Here is a 21,664-nt window from a genome sequence, read left to right as displayed (position 1 = left end):
AGTTATTTTTCCACGGAACATACAGGTTGCTATTATGTCTTCACCCACTAGAGGGAGCTACTGTTCTTTGGTTAGTTAGTCATGTTTAGTCAGCAGCACAAAGGTTTATTAGTTTTAATATTATATTCTATGTAAAGCCCCAGACAGCTGAAATATGATGTATTTTATTTCATGATACAGGAAACTACATAAATTAATGTCAAAAGATTTAATAAACATTCACTGTAAAACATAATAACGGCACTCAAGGCAAAGATTGTCAAGGATAAAAATTGAAATAATTTAAGGTAAATTAATAAGTCAAACAGATGAAGGCAACATAATGTTTGAGTTACTAAAGGTATTTTTATTTTGTATATTTTGCAGCTATTATGGTGTGTTCACATGCATGACTGTTGAATAAAAACATTATGAACCGTCAATTTGAGACACCGAGAAACAAAACTCTGGTTAAAAGAAGCAGGAAGTTATCTCCAGGGTTTACACATCATGACTTCCTTCTTCTGAAAACATTATTAGTGTTGATTTTAAGACTCAGAACGGGAAAATCTCTTTTAATAAGCAGCAAAGTAAAAAAATAAAGATTCCAAAAACAAATCAAAAAGAGAAGCTGAAACCAAACTGAGAGCAAAGATGGAGATCAGAGCTGGAGAGACACGAGGATTGGATCAAAGTCTGGGGGAGAAGTCCAGGAAACACAAAATTACAAGGCAGAACACTGCACTAGTAATATAATTACATGATTTTAATGTTAGCAATGATTAATACTGGTTTATAATGGTTAATAACAGTTAATAATGGTTAACAACAGTTAATAATGTTTAATAACAGTTAATAATGGTTAACAACAGTTAATAATGTATAATAACGGTTAATAATGTTAATAACGGTTAATAACGGTTAATAATAGTTAATAACGGTTATTAATGGTTAATAATAGTTAATAACGGTTATTAATGGTTAATAATATTGGCCCCTGGCAGATGCATGAATTATTCTGTCTAATTAGTTTTTTTAGTCTCACTGGAACTTTTCATTAAAATGACAGAAGCCTGACCTGAAGGTGGGCTGGTTCACATCAAGACTGAAGACAATAAATCTGGTTTTAAAGCTTTTATTTTGGAGGAAAAGTTGTAGGATAACAATGAAGAAAACAACAAACACATAATAACTCTTAAATTTGAAGTTCTATTAGTTTTTTCCTTTGAAGTTGCAACAGAAGCTCAAACCAAAAGAAGCAAATGATAATTTTAAAGAAACATGATGAGATCATTTCACAGAAAGTTTGAACAACATGATGTTTGGCTACAGCTGGTCAGAAACTGAGTCATTTCAGATGTTCTGGGTTCAGAAACCTGTTTTTAATCAACAGCCACTTTTCAACCAAACGTCTCAACAGTTAAAAGATGAAACGTGTGAAGAGCAAACAGAAAAGATAAAATATGGGAGCAGAAACTTCCTGGGCTCCTTCAGCCCATGCTGTCTGTGGATTTGGGGATTTCTTTAACAAACACCTTTTTCTTGTAGTCCTCCAGGCTCTCCTCACATTTCTCTCCATAGTATTTCTTGTCACACTCACACAGGCCAATGCGGGCGTTCTTCACCTCAACACATGTTCCTCTGTCTTTACCTCCACAGTCGACTCCTTTACAGGGAGACTCATTCGTCCACTCTTCGTCACTTTTTATCAGAACCCTGAAACGTTTAACTGGGACAACTACTCCTTTGCCAAACACACTGATGGTGCAGTCCCCTGTGTAAAGGTACGGGGTGGTCTGCTGCTCGTCAGGACTAAACTCTTCTTCATTTGGAGCTTCTTCTGCCTCTAAAGCATGAACGCTGCCATGCTCTTTACGAATGAAAGCATGAATGGCTGAATACATGCCCTTCACGTTAGCACAGCTCTCTAACTTTGCTCCGACTTGATCGCAGGGCACGGGGTTGTTGTAGCACTTCTTAATGGCGTCTACAACTTGAGCCGTTTTCTTGTGGTTCCCTTTCGCTTGTTTGGCAAAAGCCACACTAGTTTTCCCTTTTTCTACTGCAGAAAATCCGGTCAAAATATGACTGTTCAGCCATTTAGAAATAACCCTTGTATGGTTTGAACTTCTGGTTTTAAAAGCAACCACCATCCAGTTATAGTGGTAAAATGTTTTATCTAAATACTCCCTGATGTTCTTTGCCAGATCCTTACGCTTCTCTGACTCTTTGATCAGGTCCAGAATGTCCAGTTTAACATACGGATCAGGTTCTGAAGTGCAGTTCTTGTGGATCTCAAACATAGCTGCAGAAATGTCGCGTGCTTTATTAGCCAGAGCGTCTTCATCTGTTTTAATGTTACTGAAGAGGTTGTAGAAATTGGTCATGGCGATGGCTCTGTGAACCAGCAACGCGTTAACGGCCGAGAATATTTTGAGTCGCCGTTCATCACATCTCACATGGTCTTTCAGGAGCTCTTCATACTTAGCTTTGTAAATACCTTTACCTGCTATACTGTAATGCAGTTCATCCACATACTTTCCAGCCTTTTTAAAGTAATTTTCTATTATTTTGTCTTTGCCATCTTTCTTCAGATTTTCAAAGCAAGGCTCTCCACAACCCTTCAGCAGTTCCCCGAGTTTGTTCCATGCTATAGTTATTTTCTTCTCCAGCTTTGCATACTCACTGCTTTTCCAAATGTTAAACACTATTTCCTTCTGGTTTTTATCTATCTTTATGTTTAGATCATCAAATTTTAACTTGAGATAATCTAGAAGCCCTTGTTCTGGATTTTTACCAGCAATGACATTTACAAAATTTGTGATGGCAGTTAAATACGACCCAGCCTTTGGAATGAGACCAATAAAAGGTTTAACTGCATTTACAATCTTCAGAAGATCTTTAGCTGCAGCCTTTAGGTTGTCTGCTGTCTTTCCTCTCTTCTGCAGAGCGCGGTGATCCTGCAGGTCGGAGCGCGGCGGGTCGCTCAGGCTGCAGGTCAGGAATGAAGACAGCAGCAGCAGCAGCAGAACCGGGCCAGACGGCGCCATGACTGAGGACAAACAGGAACGCTCAGGATTCACGTCATAAAGTCTTTCTGCTAAAGTATAAAACCTGCTCTGACCTGCAAGAATGAAAGTTTGAGAGAAATGAATAAAAAGAACAATGTGCTTCAACCTTCCTTTTTTATCTTAGCAAAAGATTAAATGAACATTCTGCCCAAAATAATCCTGAACAAAGCAAAGAGGATCAGCAGAGATTTTGTTCAAATGCTGCAGAAAAACATAAAACACTTTTCATTTTCTTTTGAAGTGAAGTTACTGCTTTAATTTAAATCAGATTTGAAAACTGCATGCAGCCATTTCATTTCATTCCCAGTCAGAGAAACAAAACGTACCGGGACCTTCAGTTCTGGCTGATTCTTTTTCTGGAATCACAAAACGGTTCAGAAGTTTAAAAATGAACAAAAGAAGTTGATTTAATAGAAGTGAGACCTGAACGGACCGTGGAGGTTTGGAGATCTGGACCAGTTTCTGCAGAGCGACTGGGAATCCACCAGCAGACTGGTGAAGCTCAGCCCCAGTCCTGGTTTTATAGGAAGTGACTTGGTTCACTCTGTAGGCAAATGCTCCTTTTTCACGTGCAGCTTGATAAATTCAGGTGGGAGACTGTTAACATCTGGACCCGATAGCGCCTTCACCGGCTCCCAGTATGTTCTCATTTGAATGAAAAGAAGAAGGCTTTCTGCCAACGTGAGCTTTTCCAGGATAAAGGACGTGTTCAGTTAGTGGCTCTTGTATAAGCAGGTAAAACCGTTGGAAACGTGAATAATAATCTAGAACAGCAGAGTCTCAGTCCAGAGCAGAAGGACACGGTCGAACGCCTTCTCCAAGTCCACAAAACACATGTAGACTGGTTGGGCGAACTCCCAGAACCCTCCAGGACCTGCTGAGGGTGTAGAGCTGGTCCTGTGTTCCACGACCAGAACCAGAACCACACTGCTCTTCCTGAATCCGAGGTTCGACTATCCGACGGACCCTCCTCTCCAGGACCCCTGAATAGACCTTACCAGGGAGGCTTAAGAGTGTGATCCCCCTGTAATTGGAGCACACCCTCCGGTCCCCCTTTTTGAACAGGGGGCCACCACCCCAGTCTGCCAGTCCAGGGGAACTGCCCCCGATGTCCATGCGATATTGCAGAGTCGCGTTAGCCAACACAACCCCGCAACATCCAGAGCCTTAAGGAACTCCGGGCGGATCTCATCCACCCCCGGGGCCCTGCCACCGAGGAGCTTTTTGACCACCTCGGCGACCTCGTCCCCAGAGATTGGAGAGCCCAGCCCAGAGTCCCCATGCTGAGCTTCCTCAACAGAAGGCATGTTGGTGGGATTGAGGAGGTCTTCGAAGTATTCCGCCCACCGGCCCACAACGTCCCGAGTTGAGGTCAGCAGCGCACCATCCCCACTATAAACAGTGTTGGTGCTGCACTGCTTCCCCCTCCCGAGACGCCGGATGGTGGACCAGAATCGCCTCGAAGCCGTACGGAAGTCTGTCTCCATGGCCTCTCCAAACTCCTCCCACGCCCGAGTTTTTGCCTCAGCGGCAACCCGAGCTGCATGCCGTTTCGCCCGCCGGTACCTATCAGCTGCTTCTGGAGTCCCACAGGCCAAAAAGGCCCGGTAGGACTCCTTCTTCAGCTTGACAGCATCCCTCACCGAAGGTGTCCACCAACGGGTTCGAGGGTTGCCGCCGCGACAGGCACCAACAACCTTGCGGCCGCAGCTCCGATAGGCCGCCTCGGCAATGGAGGTACGGAACATGGTCCACTCAGACTCAATGTCCCCCACCTCCCCCGGAACGTGTTCGAAGTTCTGCCGGAGATGAGAGTTGAAGCTCCGTCTCACAGGGGACTCCGCCAGACGTTCCCAGCAGACCCTCACTACACGTTTGGGCCTGCCAGGTCTGACCGGCTTCCTCCCCCACCACCGGAGCCAACTCGTCACCAGGTAGTGGTCAGTGGACAGCTCCGCACCTCTCTTCACCCGAGTGTCCAAGACATACGGCCGCAAATCCGATGAGACGATGACAAAGTCAATCATCGAACTGCGGCCTAGGGCGTCCTGGTGCCAAGTGCACATATGGACGCCCTTATGCCTGAACATGGTGTTCGTGATGGACAATCCGTGATGAGCACAGAAGTCCAACAACAGAACACCGCTTGGGTTCAGATCGGGGAGGGCCGTTCCTCCCAACCACGCCTCTCCAGGTCTCACTGTCATTGCCCACGTGAGCGTTGAAGTCTCCCAGTAGAACAAGGGAGTCCCCAGGAGGGGCACTCTCCAGTACCCCCTCTAAGGACTCCAAGAAGGGTGGGTAATCTGAACTGCTGTTCGGCCCGTAAGCACAAACAACAGTCAGAACCCGTCCCCCCACCCGTAGGCGGAGGGAGGCTACCCTCTCGTTCACCGGGGTGAACCCCAACATACAGGCGCAAAGATGGGGGGCAACAAGTACGCCCACTCCAGCCCGGCGCCTCTCACCGTGGGCAACTCCAGAGTGGAAGTACGTCCAGCCCCTCTCAAGGAGACTGGTTCCAGAACCAGAGCCATGTGTCGAGGTGAGGCCGACTATTTCTAGCCGGAACCTCTCAGCCTCGCACACCAGCTCCGGCTCCTTCCCCACCAGAGAGGTGACGTTCCACGTCCCAAGAGCTTCTGCAGCCGAGGATCAGACCGCCAGGGTCCCCTCCCTTGGCTGCTGCCCATAGCACAATGCACCCAACCCCTTTGGTCCCTCGGACAGGTGGTGAGCCCATCGGAAGGGGGACCCACGTCTCCTCTTCGGGCTGAGCCCGGCCGGGCTCCGTGGGTAAAAGCCCGGCCACCAGGCGCTCGCCATCGTGCCCCACCTCCAGGCCTGGCTCCAGAGTGGGGCCCCGGTGACCCGCGTCCGGGCGAGGGAAAACGCTGATTAGTTTTTCTAAATTTAAATAAAATATTGTCACACGGACTTTGCCATGTTGTTCATGCTGCAATGCATTCTGGGTAAATGATGTATGCAATGTCTGATTGTGCTAGCTCTATCCAGCCACAACTGTGATGAGTAACATCTTTAAGCCTTTTCAAATTGAACCAGAGCGTTAAAATCGATGGGACTGTAGAAATCACAAGAGATGATGAAGATGAGGAGGAGCAAACGGAGGAAGAGGACAGAGTTGGCCGTAGGAGCTGGTCTTTGCTGCTGCTGCTACTTCCAGCTTTATAAACAAAACAATGAATGACACGTACCTCAGGTCGAACGGTGTGATCCAGTAAGTATTCTGTGGCTCTGTGTCCAGTTCGGCAACAGCTGGTTTGGGCCCGGTGAGATCAGTGGTTTCATACTCAGTACCAGTATCATTAGCTCTGTTAGCATTTCATTTGCTCTGTCGCCGCAGTGAGGTTTAGGTTTTTTGTGGGTGAAAACTGTCGGCTCAGCATTTGTTTTTAGCTCGTTAAAGTAACAATCACCTGCTTTTGTAAGTTTTGCTCGTACAAATGACTCAAAGTCTTCTGGAGAGAAATGTTGAGGCCAAAAATGTAATTTATCAAAATTAGCACCTTAAACTCTCGACCATTTGGTCTTAATCCTCTCAATGTGACATCATCACCAGAACCCTGAGAGGTAGTTTCCGGATATAACATATTAATGCTTATATCCGGAAATTTGCGCATGCTGGAGGGCAAAATGCCTCTTCATTCACATCCTGTCCATAGCGGCGCTGCTGCAGTATTCAACAAAATGTAACCTGGAGATGTAGGTATTGTTGATTTAGTGCAGCGCAACAGCAAAGGGAAAAATAATGCAGAAAAAAAGTTAAAGAACTCGAAACCACTTTTTTCTTGCTTCCTGTGTCTGCTATGCTACACAGACTCGTTGGCATAGCAACTGACAACAACGCCACTATGCATCAGGATTCAGCACCAAAAATACTCAACATTTCCCACGCCACGAACAAAACATTCAGTTACAGGTTTATGCTTTTAGACTTGATGTTTATTTTACGATTATTAATAAGCAATTGCAGTGGTAGATTACTGCTAGTAGCTAAGCTAACAGCAGCTGTAAATTAGCTACTGCTGTTATTAGCAAAGCTAACAGCAGCTGTAAATTAGCTACTGCTTCTATTGGCGGTGGTAGCTTAGCTAATTTAAACACCTTCTCTACTAATGATCTTTTTTATTTTGTAACTTAACTGTTAAAGTTGTCAACGTCAAGCTAGATTAAGTGAACTACTTCCTTACATTTAAAATTTAGCATGTTATGTTAACTTAGCAGCTAAACCCAACGCCAGTCATCGTCGTCAGTAGGGTTTTAACCTCCATTGGTGAGATGCAGGCGGAGTCTTGAGCGGTGACGTCACGCTGCAGACGGTCCATAGCTGATCGGACCGTCAGCTACGATGTCAGTTTTAATCAAAATCGCTAAAAACCTGTTAGGATGGCAGATGGAGCGAATCCCGTGTTCTGCAGCTTTAAGTTCAGACTGAAAGCTGCTGGTTTAATGATTAACCTGGTAGCTGAGGGTGAAACGAGCAGCAGGAACAGGAAGGCTCACCTCAGCCGACCAGACGGGTTCATCAGCTCCCCTGAGGTCCTGGAGACAAACGCTGCTCCTGTGTTCAGGTCAGACGTTTGTGGGGGGACGTCCTGCGGTCAGACGGCGATAAGCGGAGACGGAGGGATGGAGGATTTGAATAGAGGAGCAACTGAACATTTGAATGCTGAGCTGGACCTTAATGTTATCGGGGTCAGAGGTCAACCAAGAGCCTTTCTGACTCATTTCCATCTAAACTGTTCCTCTCTGGGCTGACCGCCACATTTTATATCCCTAAAATTACACAGAAAAGCTCATCGCTCCGTCATCCAGAAGCTTCTTACAGCTTTCAAATTAAATATCAATTCATCAAAAATGCATAATTAATGAAAAAGGAAATGTTGTTGCTTGCGACACAAAGTCAAAATGGCCGCCGACGGTGCAGGTGACCTGGAGGTCACAGAGTTCCTGACCTCAGGCTCGTCTCCTGCATTGCTTCACTCTGAGGTCAGTCAGAAATATTTACTTTATATTAATTTACCTGCATGTAACAGTTGAAACTTTATATTTACTGAATATGACATTTCAAAAGCTCCCAAAATTATTTTAATTTGTCTGAACTTTATTCTTTATGGATCAACTTGTGAGAATATCGACCCATTTCTGTTAAAAAACAAAATAACAATAAAAAAAGATGAAGCATTAAAGTAATTTGCCCAACTTGTCTTTATTGAAATTTAATGGGAATTAAATTGTTTCTTTGTAAAGATGGAGGCTGATCTGAAGCAAACGCTGCATCAATTCTCTTCGTCTGAAACGAGAACAAAATCAGACATGATACTGGGAACTGAAACGTGTACGAATTTACTCATAAAACTTAAATATGAAAACAAGCGTCTTAATTTAGAGCAAAGTGAATTAAAGTCAGCAGGTAAGATGTTAGAATCTGATCAGTCCTGCTGACCGTTGCAGACAAACCTTCATGATTTGAGTGAAAATAAATGGAAATGTTCTAAACTTGTATATCAGCAGGATCTTTCAATTTGAGGCCCAAAGTAATTTATCACTCATAAATATTTTAATTCCAGAGGCCAAATCAGAAAACCAGCATGTGCACCAACACCGACAGCCATCTTTAATATTTGGTTGCTCAATCACAAATCCTGCAAATGGAAATTATGGAGTTTGTTGTCATTTATGATGCGATTAAATGCTTTATTGTGAAAGGTCTAATGACAGGAAGTGGTTGGAGTGCCTTGTTACCGTGGGAACAAACTTATTTACATGTGATTTTAATTTATAATAATTATAAATTATATAATAATTTCATAAACCTGATTTTTTGACATCAACACATTTTTGAGAACATTAATGGAAACGCAGCTTCTGTTTCTCCAAGTAAACGAACTGAAGCAACAGAGGAAGGAGATAAAAATAACCCAGGAGCTCACCTTCCTCCTCCTCGTCCTCCTCATCCTCCTCTTCCTCCTCCTCTTCGTCGGAGCTGAAGGTTCCCTCAGGCAGGCTGTAGACCCGGATCACTTGCTGCAGGAGACAAAGGGAGGCGATCAGCTGCGGCTTGTGGGCGGGGCCTACTGGCCGTGGGCGGGGCCTACTGGCCGGGGGCGGGGCCTCACCTTGTTGGGGTCCTTCAGGATCAGGTACTTGCCCTCGTCCAGCTTGCGGCAGATGTCGATGACGCAGCGCAGGATGCCCCAGGCGTTCTCCATGCTCAGGTTGATCTGGCTGGCGAACTCGTTGGGTTTGAACTGCTGGGTTCCCAGGATGACGTGGCGGGACGAGTCCTTCACGTGGTAGCGGGAGACGTACCTGCGGGGCGGGACGGTCTGGTTACGTGCCGACCTTTGACCTGGGAGCTACAGCGGAGCGATCCTCACCCCAGCTTCAGGTACTCGGAGCCGGCCAGCATGGCGCAGCAGGTCCAGCGGGCCAGCTTGTAGCTGTTGTTCTTCAGCTCGGTGGCCAGGACGGCGCCTCTCTGGGAGTCCAGCTTCTGACGCCAGTCCACCCCGTTGCAGTACTGGGAACAAACCACAGAACCCAGTTCAGCTCCATCGAGGAGAAAAACAACCTCTGGTTGTTTAAATATGGAAGAAAAGGCTGGACCTTCAGGGTTTCACCTGTTTTTAGTCATTTTGTGCTGGAATTCACATTTTGAAATCGGGGATCATTTCTCCAACTGAATCGATCAGAAGTTGGATAAACCCTCTGAGCGAGGAGCAGTGGGAGGAAATCCCCCAGCATGCACCCTGTTCTTAACATCGTTCTGATTTAGTTACTCTTTGGGTACAATTGAAAATGTCTCCACCTGGTGGTCAGGGGTGTGAACTGCTACAAGTCTAAATGAGACGGCCTTCAAATTTTAAAAAATCTGATCAGACAGAAAATATTCTGTTAACCCCTGAGTTGAAGTTAGAAACACTGCCACCTGCAGGTGAGAATAAGAATCACTTAAACCAAACGTTTTGAGTATTTTTGATACAAATTTGCAATAAACTCACAATTATCCAGTAGCATGAAATAATGCTGAGATCTGGTGATTTTACATTAATATCTATGAACAGCTGGAGGAACTGAAGCAGTTTTGATGAACAGGAAACTCTGTGTTTTGACAGGAAGTGACCAGCGCGGCGTGGCGTCCTCTCACCCTGGAGTCCCACTCGTTCAGCGTCTTCATGTTGAGGAAGGACACTTCGCCATTGGCGCCGGTCATCACGCCGTCGTGCTCACAGCGCACGATCAGGTCGATGTCTTCCCCCAGCTTCCAGTGGCGGTACCTGCGTCACACAGCGGGTCAGAACCGGTCCAGTACCACACAGCGGATCAGTACCGGTCCGGTATCACACAGCGGATCAGAACCGGTCCGGTACCACACAGCGGGTCAGAACCGGTCCGGTACCACACAGCGGATCAGTACCGGTCCGGTGCCACACAGCGGGTCAGAACCGGTCCGGTACCACACAGCGGGTCAGAACCGGTCCGGTACCACACAGCGGGTCAGAACCGGTCCGGTACCGGATCAGAACCGGTCCGGTACCACACAGCGGATCAGAACCGGTCCTGTACCACACAGCGGATCAGAACCGGTCCGGTACCACACAGCGGATCAGAACCGGTCCGGTACCGGATCAGAACCGGTCCGGTACCACACAGCGGATCAGAACCGCTCCGGTGCCACACAGCGGATCAGAACCGCTCCGGTCGCTACCTGTACGCCACAGACGCCACCTCGCTCTTGTCCATGTCCTCCTCCACAAACGGGTTTGGGTTGGGGAACTTGTGTCTCTCTCCGCCCTGAACGCAGAGGATGAAACGTGATTGGTCGTCAGCGTGAAGCCGTGGGCCAGGGGGCGGGGCCGGGGGCGGGGCTTACCATGCGTAAACACTGCTGGCTGAAGTTGTGGTTGATGTAGGTGGCCTCCATGGCCAGGTTACGGGGGGAGTTGAAGGAGTTCCCTTCGTCCTGCGGAGGCTCGTTGGCCGTTTCGCTCACGGTCAGCAGATCTGGAGAAAAGAACGAGCAAACAGCTTAACGGGGCTTCCACCTGAACGGTAACCTGGTCAGGTCCATCAGGGTTGTTTAGTTCCTCCAGCTAACGGGTTTTAATGACGGAAGGAGGGAACTTGGAGAAGCTTCATGCCTGTTCAGGAATCCACAGATTCAAACTCAGCATCTTCTCCTGAAGCCGCGGCGCCAACAGCTGCCTCAAAAACTCTAAAGAAACAAGTCTGTAGATTTGTTGCTTTTTTTAAAAGTTGCTTCCCTCTAATGACTCCCTACTCTCAGCCAACGCTTGGCCTCTTTGGCTTTTCCAATAAAAGGCGTCTCAAGAACTCGATTGGACAAAATTAATGACCGTCATTTGAGGTTTTTTCTGCTTAATTGTCGTTAGCATCAGACTTTCATTTATTTATTTAGTTTTCTGTTGTAACTTATTAAGCAGTTAGATATAATAACAGCAGACAGATTTTATCAGCTGGACCGACTTTAGCAACGTCTTCATAACTCCCAGAGCTTCAGCTTACATTTCAAAATAAGAGCATCAACTTAATCACCGTTTTCATAACTAACTGAAACAATTTTTCTAAGATATTAATTAGTAAGTTTGGCTAAATGTTGATCCAAAAATAAATCTGTTTTGGTTCCTGGAAAAATGTGAATCTAAAGACAAAATTATCAAAAAATTATTTTACTAAACTAATTATTTTAGAAACATCACTGCAAAGAATCACCTTCTGAATTGTTCTTAATTTCCTTGGGGTTGCTAAGCGTGTGGGGTGGAGCTAAGCGTTTTAGGAGGGGCTAAGCGTCTGGGGCGGGGCTAAGCGTTTAGGAGGGGCTAAGCGTGTGGGGTGGAGCTAAGCGTTTAGGAGGGGCTAAGCGTGTGGGGTGGAGCTAAGCGTTTTAGGAGGGGCTAAGCGTCTGGGGCGGGGCTAAGCGTTTAGGAGGGGCTAAGCGTGTGGGGTGGAGCTAAGCGTTTTAGGAGGGGCTAAGCGTGTGGGGTGGAGCTAAGCGTTTAGGAGGGGCTAAGCGTGTGGGGTGGAGCTAAGCGTTTAGGAGGGGCTAAGCGTGTGGGGTGGAGCTAAGCGTTTTAGGAGGGGCTAAGCGTCTGGGGCGGGGCTAAGCGTTTAGGAGGGGCTAAGCGTGTGGGGTGGAGCTAAGCGTTTTAGGAGGGGCTAAGCGTCTGGGGCGGGGCTAAGCGTTTAGGAGGGGCTAAGCGTGTGGGGTGGAGCTAAGCGTTTTAGGAGGGGCTAAGCGTCTGGGGCGGGGCTAAGCGTTTAGGAGGGGCTAAGCGTGTGGGGTGGAGCTAAGCGTTTAGGAGGGGCTAAGCGTGTGGGGTGGGGCTAAGCGTTTAGGAGGGGCTAAGCGTGTGGGGTGGAGCTAAGCGTTTAGGAGGGGCTAAGCGTCTGGTTTAAAGCTGCACTAACAGCTTTCAGCTGCAGAAAGAAAGCAGCTCTGAGTTAGAACTGAAACATTCAGCTGAACATTTAAACTGGTCTGACCGAAGTCGGAGTTGTCCCTCTTGTCGAAGAACAGCTTGTTGCCGACTCTCTGGACGATGATGTCCCAGGAGTTGACTGAGCGCGTGCAGCACATCAGCGTGGCCAGGATGGCGTCGGTGGCGAACACGTTGCCCTGCGTCTTGGCCAGCTGGAGACGAGAGACGGACAGGGTTGACCCGCTGACCTCTGCATAGCGGCGTGGTCGTGAGGAGCGGGGCTTACCTTTCTGATGACCGGGTCGTCGGTGGTGGTGACGGTGTGGAAGATCCTCTTGATGCTCTTCAGCTGCTTCTCGTTGCGGGTGGTGATGCGGTCGAAGGCCTTGTCGTAGTATTCCAGCGCACCGCAGCACTCTCTGGAGGAAACACAGCGCCGCGTCAACGCTCCGCCCCCAAATACCCAAACCTCAGGAGGTCACCCCGAGGCTCCGCCCCCAAACCTCAGGAGGTCACCCTGAGGCTCCGCCCCCAAACCTCAGGAGGTCACCCTGAGGCTCCGCCCCCAAACCTCAGGAGGTCACCCTGAGGCTCTGCCCCCAAACCGCAGGTCACCTCGAGGCTCCGCCCCCAAACCGCAGGTCACCTCGAGGCTCCGCCCCCAAACCGCAGGTCACCTCGAGGCTCCGCCCCCAAACCGCAGGTCACCTCGAGGCTCCGCCCCCAAACCGCAGGTCACCTCGAGGCTCCGCCCTCAACCTCCACCCCTGCTTCGCATGTAACAAAATTAGTGTCAAATGTATATTAATGTTTTCAGAGGTCAGCAGAGGTCATCATCAATATCTTCAAAACAAAAGCAGCAGACGTTTTCATTATAAGATGTGAGTGATGTCAGGGGCTGGTTGACCTTTCATGACCTCTGGAAACATTAATATTCTTAAAATGATAAAAAAACAAAAAGAATTTGATGCATAAACGCAGTCGGATTAATTTGACACCAGTTTTGTCTGATTGAGCGACGGGGAGCGGATCGGCGCCACCTACATGTCGACCGGGTCGGACACCTCCATGTATCTCATCTTCATCAGTCGGGGGAAGTCCATCTCCTCCTTCACCTCCCAGTCGCTCCGAACCTCCACAGACGAGTCTCTGGGCTTCAGCTGGGCCTGCAGCACAGACACGATCACCAATAATCGATTGATCACATGAATCATTTGAGCCCCAACACATTGAAGCCATTTCTTTTGCCTGTGTCTTATTTGTTCTGTAAAGCTTCATCTTTTACTGCTCGAGTTGTTTCAGATTTTATTGTTTTAAAGTTTTACTGCAGTTACATTTCAGCGACTTTTAAACTAAATAAGCTGCTAAAAATATTACTAAATGTTAGAAAAAAGATTTTGATGATTTCAATAATCGATTCATCATGAATGCATGAGTATGTGAAAGCTTTAACATGAAACCTGATGTGATCAGACGCTCAGCTTTCTGTTGCTGATATTTAGCTCAGATTCATTTTATCTACTCATTTCTTCAGCGTCAGTAAAACTACCTGAGACTTCTGGTCCCACTTCTGTCGGACTCCAAACTGCTTCTGGAACTTCTTCTGCAGACGCATCCGATCCCTGAACACAAACCCGGTTAACCCTGTGATCCCACCGACTCTCCGCCCGGCGCCGTCAGGCGGGTCTCACCTCTCCTTCTGCTTGGCGCTCTTCGGGAGCGTCTGCATGTTGAACTGGGTCAGATTCCTGCGGTCCTTGTCTCTGCGCAGGTTCCTCTGTGGAAACAGTTACAGAACCTTTAATCCGACTGGTTCCTGTGGTTCTGCTGAGGTTCTGCCGGTTCTGCGTTACCTGAGCAAAGCGCATGCGGTTCCTCTGGTACGCCGTCTTCTGCGTTTTGGCCGTGTCCACCAGCTGGAAGCTCGTCTCGTCTTCCTCGTGGAAGTAAGCGTACTGACTGCCGCCGCCGAACTGAGACGAATATTTATCTGAAAACAACAGGAGAAACCAGACTGATGACCGAAACCATCCACAGGATGATCCTCGGTTATTAAACTTCCCCCAGACTTTGTTAAACTGCGTTTTAGCATGTAGAGTTTTGTGCATCCACCAGCTAGCTGTTAGCAAACGCTGAACTAAACAGAAAGATCCCACAGCTCAGCCAGTCCTCAAACGCCTCATCAGGAAACTTCCCGTCTCTGCTGGGAGCTAACGGCTAACGGGAAACGCTTTGCTCCGTTTGGAAAACTCTTAACTTCAATCTGTGATTGTTTTACCTGAACAAAGAACCTGCTGATCAACAAGAACTAAAGTTAAGTGGAAATATCTATTTTATGAAAAGGTTATATCACACTTCCAACTTGAGACCGAAAGTGATGATTTAAATCGTTTTTAAAGCAAGAAAATGTTTATTATTTAAAAAAGGAACTGAATTGTTCATTAGAAGCATTTTCTCTTTTTTCTAGCTTAAGAAGCTACAACACAAGTTTTATGTATTATTACTTGATTAATCATCAGAATAATCAGTAGATTACTTGTTTACAAGCCTGACTAATCTTTAACTCTAAAATAATAATTTCTATAAAATAAACTAGAGCTGCACCGACTACAGTTTTCTGGCCGTTCTTTAAAAAGCCTGACCCGATTCTGCTTTAATGTCTAAAAGTTGCTCTTCATATAAAACTGTTTATCAAACGTTCATCTCCATGTTTATCTCATGGCGGCGCTTGAAGCCGCCGTTTCACTCACTCGTGTATCTCTTGTCTTGGTAAGTTGCTCCGGTCCAGTCAGCGACCTGCCAGAACCAAAACACACAGAGTGAAGAACCAACTGGAGATCAGAGCGGCTCAGACAGAACGAACCGATCACAGATCGTCAGTCAGACAGAACGAACCGATCACCGATCGTCAGACAGACAGAACGAACCGATCGTCAGACAGAACGAACCAATCACAGATCGTCAGTCAGACAGAACGAACCGATCACAGATCGTCAGTCAGACAGAACGAACCGATCACAGATCGTCAGTCAGACAGAACGAACCGATCGTCAGACAGAACGAACCAATCACAGATCGTCAGACAGAACGAACCGATCACACATCGTCAGACAGAACGAACCGATCACAGATCGTCAGACAGAACGAACCGATCACAGATCGTCAGACAGAACGAACCGATCACAGATCGTCAGTCAGACAGAACGAACCGATCGTCAGTCAGACAGAACGAACCGATCGTCAGTCAGACAGAACGAACCGATCGTCAGTCAGAACGAACCGATCACCGATCGTCAGACAGACAGAACGAACCGATCGTCAGACAGAACGAACCAATCACAGATCGTCAGTCAGACAGAACGAACCGATCACAGATCGTCAGTCAGACAGAACGAACCGATCACAGATCGTCAGTCAGACAGAACGAACCGATCGTCAGACAGAACGAACCAATCACAGATCGTCAGACAGAACGAACCGATCACACATCGTCAGACAGAACGAACCGATCACAGATCGTCAGACAGAACGAACCGATCACAGATCGTCAGACAGAACGAACCGATCACAGATCGTCAGTCAGACAGAACGAACCGATCGTCAGTCAGACAGAACGAACCGATCGTCAGTCAGACAGAACGAACCGATCGTCAGTCAGACAGAACGAACCGATCGTCAGACAGAACGAACCGATCACAGATCGTCAGACAGAACGAACCGATCACAGATCGTCAGTCAGACAGAACGAACCGATCACAGATCGTCAGACAGAACGAACCTTCCCCAGTCGGTCTCCTTTGCTGAACGGTTGGTACGGCATGTCCTTGAACTTCTCTGGGACGGCGCAGGGGCCCCATCCAGACGGGTTGTCCTGGATCACAGGGGCGTGAAACTTCGCCATGACCTGACGTCAAAACAGACAGACGGTTGATCAGTTTTGCACTTTAATAATCAGCTGATTGATCTGCGTATGGCCAGGGTCTCAGATCGCAGCAGCACTCATTTCTCCAGCAATGAACTCAAACAGAGCATTGATCAGATTGCGCAGTGGGCTAATCATCATCGACCCCTGAAGGAGAGAAAGACGTCTGCTGTAATTTAAGATGGAAACATTTTCAAGGATTACATTCATTTATTCTTCAAACTTAATCATTTCTGTAAATACTTTGAGTTACATCGTTTCTTTAAACTGGTTTCCTTGGCGACTTTGTGGTTATAATGAGAAAAAAATTAATTTAAATAAAAAAGATATAACGATAGGTGTCAGTAAAATGTATTTAAAACATTTTAATTTCCGTTTGTGAGTGTTGTGCTTTTTAAATAAGTGTAGCTGCAAATTCAGCAGAGAATTATTATCAGACATTTCCAATATAAAAGCAAAAAATAAGATCAGCACAACTTCTATACATTTTTATGAATAAAGAAATCAGCTCAGAATAATAAAAAAAAATCAACATTTAGACGGGGAATAAACACATCACTTAAACTTTCATAGTCCAGAAAAAACTGAATGTTTAAATATCAATTTGAAAATTTACAGAATCAGATTTTACGTTTGAATAATGAAATTAATTTTTACGTTATTCAAAATTCAATGTCACAGAAAAATATGCACACATGACGGCAAATCCGAAACTATTTTGGTTTATTTGTATATTGAGCAACAATTATTATCGATGTTGAGTAATAATATTTAAACAGCTCGCAGGTTTTCACAGTAACTCTTAACTTATTCACTAGCTTTATCTGAAAGTCATTTTGCTTCTCATTATACAAGGAAATGCGTTTATATGAAAGTTCCCGTCTCTCCAGATGGAAACACAGTTTTAAATTTGGCATTTTTAACATTTTGGCCTCCACTAAGGCGGGTCTTCTTGCCAGGTGGCTCCCACCGACAATGCTAAGCTAACTAGCTAACTAACTAACTACAGAAACCTTCCGGCGATGATCGACTTCATCTCAAAACACCAACAGAAGCGGAAGCAGATTTCCAGTCCTTCTGTGTTTCATTCAACACTCACCTTTACCTGCAAACCTTTCAGTGAGAAATTCAACCCAAAAGCCTTTACAACGATGTAAAAGCCGACGGAGCGCCGGTGTGAAAGGAAGTGATGAAACACGACGAGGCACAAGGCATTTCCTGCCGTAACTGAAGAGCAGCTGGCGTAAAATATAAAAACGGTGGTTTAACGCTTGTTATTAAGTTTTCACTATATTTATTGTAGGTTTGATAAACTAAATATAAACTAATCTGAAATTTTCAGATTAAAATGCTTGTTCGCTATAAAAGTTACAAAACTACGGAAGTCTCTTTCCACTTTGCATTTTTGTCACTGCCACTAGATGGCAGTAACGAGATATTTATGAACCACCTTAATTTGGCTCACTTTGTTACAGCAGACAGTCCAACAACATGACTGTCAGGTTAATTGGCCTCTCTAAATTGCCCCTAGGTGTGAGTGTGTGTGTGTGTGTGTGTGTGTGTGTGTGTGTGTGTGTGTGTGTGTGTGTGTGTGTGTGTGTGTGCATGGTTGTGTGTCTCTATGTTGCCCTGCGACAGACTGGTGACCTGTCCAGGTCACCTGTCCAGGTCACCTGTCCAGGTGACCCCGCCTCTCGCCCGGATCGTTAGCTGGAGAGGCACCAGCACCTCCTGACCCACTAAGGACAAGGGTGTCAGAAAATGGATGGATGGATGATAACATAATAAACCCTCCGCTTTTAACAACGCTGTAGACCGCAGAGATGACCACTAGGGGGCAGGAAATCCACGAATAATAGAAATTTGACTCAAGTTTTCAAGTGTGCTGACATAAAGTATGACATAAGAATTAAGGAACAACATGATCATGTATTTGGAACCAACTTGTTTTGTTTTTTGTTTTTGTTTTCTTAAATAAAGACACATAGAGGAATTGTTGAGGTAGAGAAATATCTGCTTCAGTGTTTAGTAGTTAGAGACTCAGGTTGTTCATTAGTGACGCAGCCCTGGGGAAGAAACTGTCTGTGGTTTGTAGATAATGCTCCGCAGTGAGAGCCTGCAGGGGAAACCTAAACAGATTGTTTCAGGGTGTTTGAGGTCTGCAGAGACATTAGCTGCCTTTTCCCTGACCTTTGACCTGTCAAAGTCCTGGATGGAGTCCTAATGATCGTCTCTGCCGGTTGGCTGCAGTTTGGATCTGTCATGTTTTTCAGATGAACCAAACCACACAGTGATGGATGAACACTTAATACTTATTTTATTTTTATTTATCTTCATTTAACCAGAATATAATCTCACTGAGATTAAAAATCTCTTTTTAATGGATTTCATTGGAAGAGGAAGCAACTAATAAAACAAAGAAGTTACACGTTTAAAATCTTTTAATGTTTTACGGTTCTGAAAAAGGCAGAAGGCGTTTAGGAAAACAGGAAACAAATATGAATATTAGTTTTTATAGCATCTTTTTGGAAGCAGACACTGTAAACATTTTTAAAAGTTGCTGTTATTTTCCTTCCGTTTGTTCTCAACAGGAGCTGCAGCTTTTACAAAATAAAAGTCTGTCTAATTGAAATGTTGCTCAGGCTCAGGTCTGATTGAAACACGTGAAGCGTTTTCATCTCGGCGGCTTCCTGTTGGAGGCTCTCAGGTGGTTAATGACGCTGCATGTTTCCAGTCTGCCGAGTCTTTAAACGTCAAACTGAGACAAAGAATCTGTGACTGTAAAACCGAAGCAGCTCAGGGATTAAATCTGATTTCTCATCAAACATGTCCGCCGGCGTTCCTCAGGGATCTGACGCTCGCTGTAGACATGCGGCGGTTATTTTTACTGTCTGACTGAGTTACATGGGAGCGTCTGGAAAATAACAGGTAAAAACAAAAGAACTCGATTAGAGCAGACTGACCTTTTCCTCTCCAGCTGCTCTCTGTTGAAACCTGCTTCCAGTTTCTCTAGATGGAAAAATACTTTCGTTTATTTATAATCCAGTGTTTGCAGCGCTTCAGTCTTACAGACTTTCTCCAAATTGAATTAAATTATCTTAAAATTTCGACACACCAACATCCTATTATGACATTTTAATGGTTTTGCAAATGTACTAAAATAAAAATGACCCGTCTTCAGGCAGTGTGTCCTGATCTGCTCAAGCTTCTGATAACGATGATAATTATAAGCCTGTCGCAATAGTCGATAATCAATAATCAATAACCAATGAATTACATGATAAAACGGCCGTTATAATTTCCATAAACATGATTTATCGTTTTTCTGTTTCATCCAGAAACTGGATGGTAAAAGTTTCCATTTTAGTTTCAACTGAACGTTTTGTTTTGTTTACAGAGATTTTATCATTTATAATTCATTTTATTTGTTTGTTTTATTTATTTTGGATGTTTAAAATGTCTTCCATTTCCACTATTAAATGTTTTTACAGTTTGAAGTTTGGGAATCTGTTCTTGTATTATTGTGAATTATTATAAATTATTACTTGAAAATGGTGTCAAAACATTTACATGATTGTTTTTCTCACTTCCTCCTGCCTGCTGGTTTATCCTCCCAATCATATTTCATATTTTATTCTTCTTCTTTGTCTCTTCCATGCTGTAAATACCTCAGAGAGCAGAAATCTCTGCTCCCGCTGGAAACACTCAGAGGAAAAACCAGCAGATTCACAAAAACACATTTTATTCCTGACAATCTGAGCCTGAATGTAAAAACTGCAGCAGAAACCAAAGAAAACGGAGCAGCAGGAAGTTTGGATTAAAGTCCGTCAGGCTGAAAGCATCCTACTGGGAATCTCTTCCATCCTACTGGGAATCTCTTCCATCCTACTGGGAATCTCTTCCATCCTACTGGGAATCTCTTCCATCCTACTGGGAATCTCTTCCATCCTACTGGGAATCTCTTCCATCCTACTGGGAATCTCTTCCATCCTACTGGGAATCTCTTCCATCCTACTGGGAATCTCTTCCATCCTACTGGGAATCTCTTCCATCGATGCTTCAGAGGAGGTGCAGGTTCATTTCTCAAATCTCAAAGCAAAAAAAATTCCCACCCTGTTTGCGTCAACAGAGCAGGATTTTAAAAGTCCCTGTAATTTGTGAAAAGAAACAAAACTAAAAAAAATGGAATATCGGCCCGTTAAGTTTAGTTGATTCTGGCTGAGTGTCACGTGTGGGTGGAGCAGGTTGGCAGACGGAGCCACAGCAGCAAAGAACTACAGTATTTATAGCTGAGCCCACACACACACACACACACACACACACACACACACACACACACACACACACACACACACACACACACACACACACACACACACACACTGATCAGATCTCTACAAACTTCTCAGTCAGCAGTGTTGTTTAAATGTGCTGGGAATGATGGTTTTATGCTTCTCAGATGATCTCTACAGAAAGGCGTGTGTGTGCGTGTGTCTGTGCGTGCGTCTGTGTGTGTGCGTGTGTGTGTGTGTGTGTGTGTGTGTGTGTGTGTGTGTGTGTGTGTGTGTGTGTGTGTGTGTGTGTGTGTGTGTGTGTGTGTTGCTCCAGCTCCGTTTTATGTTGTAGTCATGAATGAAAGGCCGGACAGTGAAACTCTGACGGATGATTCTTGTCATATTCTTTGATAAAAAAATTTTTCATCCTCTTCACATGTTTATTCTTCCAAACATGTTTCTAAACTCAGAGAAAATAAAACTTGTTGCATAAATTAAAAGATTTCATAGCAATTTTCTCTCTGAAGTATTGAAAACTTTCATCTTGAAACAATATTAATAATAAAAATTCACCCTGTTATGCACAAGTGACTTTAATGAATATATTTCGATTAATTAATCACACAGAATGTTATGCTTTTTTTTTTTTACACAATTAATCACAAATTTTATTTTACATACAAAAATCCCGAGCCGGAACCTTTGTATCGTGTTTCTGGTACGCCTGTAAACCTTGACGCACAGCTACGTCCGCTAACAGCGACGCAGGATGAAGCCGCTTCTCTCTGGTTAGTTTCTGCTTCTAAACGATCTGATTGGACCCTGGAAAAGACTATTGTTCTGTTCTAGTTGTGGGAGTTAGCCTAGCATTGAAGCTATTAAAGGCTAAAATAGCATCTGAATGCTAACATGTAGCACAATGCTAATGTTAGCGTCTAAAGAAGCTCCAGGACG

General features: G+C 45.1%; 2 protein-coding genes across 4 annotated transcripts; both read right to left on the bottom strand.

Moving 5' to 3' along the window:
- Positions 1-1,098: 1,098 nt before the first annotated feature.
- On the bottom strand, positions 1,099-6,954 carry LOC108166496 (uncharacterized). 2 transcript variants are annotated; one of them, XM_081610375.1, is made up of 3 exons: positions 3,484-6,954; positions 3,377-3,406; positions 1,099-3,031 (listed from the first exon to the last, which is right to left on the bottom strand). In XM_081610375.1, exon 1 carries the CDS (start codon positions 5,255-5,257, stop codon positions 4,058-4,060), a length of 1,200 nt encoding a protein of 399 aa, XP_081466501.1. In that variant the 5' UTR covers positions 5,258-6,954; the 3' UTR covers positions 1,099-3,031; positions 3,377-3,406; positions 3,484-4,057. The 2 variants fall into 2 exon arrangements, with proteins under 2 accessions (XP_081466501.1, XP_017161705.1); XM_017306216.2 differs by having other exon boundaries at positions 3,484-6,727.
- Positions 6,955-8,261: 1,307 nt separating this feature from the next.
- LOC103469502 (eukaryotic translation initiation factor 3, subunit D) lies at positions 8,262-17,686 on the bottom strand. Of its 2 annotated transcripts, none has more exons than XM_081610373.1 (16): positions 17,536-17,686; positions 16,293-16,418; positions 15,265-15,310; positions 14,368-14,504; positions 14,206-14,291; positions 14,064-14,136; positions 13,559-13,680; positions 12,801-12,933; positions 12,579-12,726; positions 10,948-11,078; positions 10,783-10,868; positions 10,222-10,351; positions 9,452-9,594; positions 9,191-9,383; positions 9,005-9,098; positions 8,262-8,364 (listed from the first exon to the last, which is right to left on the bottom strand). In XM_081610373.1, exons 2-16 carry the CDS (start codon positions 16,413-16,415, stop codon positions 8,351-8,353), a joined length of 1,659 nt encoding a protein of 552 aa, XP_081466499.1. In that variant the 5' UTR covers positions 16,416-16,418; positions 17,536-17,686; the 3' UTR covers positions 8,262-8,350. The 2 variants fall into 2 exon arrangements, with proteins under 2 accessions (XP_081466499.1, XP_081466500.1); XM_081610374.1 differs by having other exon boundaries at positions 17,542-17,643.
- Between the last annotated feature and the right edge of the window lie 3,978 nt (positions 17,687-21,664).

This window comes from Poecilia reticulata, chromosome 8 (assembly GCF_904066995.2).
Source record: "Poecilia reticulata chromosome 8, P_reticulata-male-v2, whole genome shotgun sequence".
Classification (NCBI taxonomy): domain Eukaryota; kingdom Metazoa; phylum Chordata; class Actinopteri; order Cyprinodontiformes; family Poeciliidae; genus Poecilia; species Poecilia reticulata.
This window is presented reverse-complemented; position numbering and strand designations above follow the sequence as displayed.

Coding starts and splice junctions, on each gene's coding strand:
- LOC108166496 (XM_017306216.2), bottom strand. CDS start 3,029: ATGGCGCCGTCTGGCCCGGTTCTGCTGCTGCTGCTGCTGTCTTCATTC.
- LOC103469502 (XM_081610373.1), bottom strand. CDS start 16,415: ATGGCGAAGTTTCACGCCCCTGTGATCCAGGACAACCCGTCTGGATGG. Junction 11,079..12,578: donor GAGGGACAACTCCGACTTCG/GTCAGACCAGTT, acceptor TCTTTTCTCCAG/ATCTGCTGACCGTGAGCGAA. Junction 9,099..9,190: donor TCCTGAAGGACCCCAACAAG/GTGAGGCCCCGC, acceptor TGTCTCCTGCAG/CAAGTGATCCGGGTCTACAG.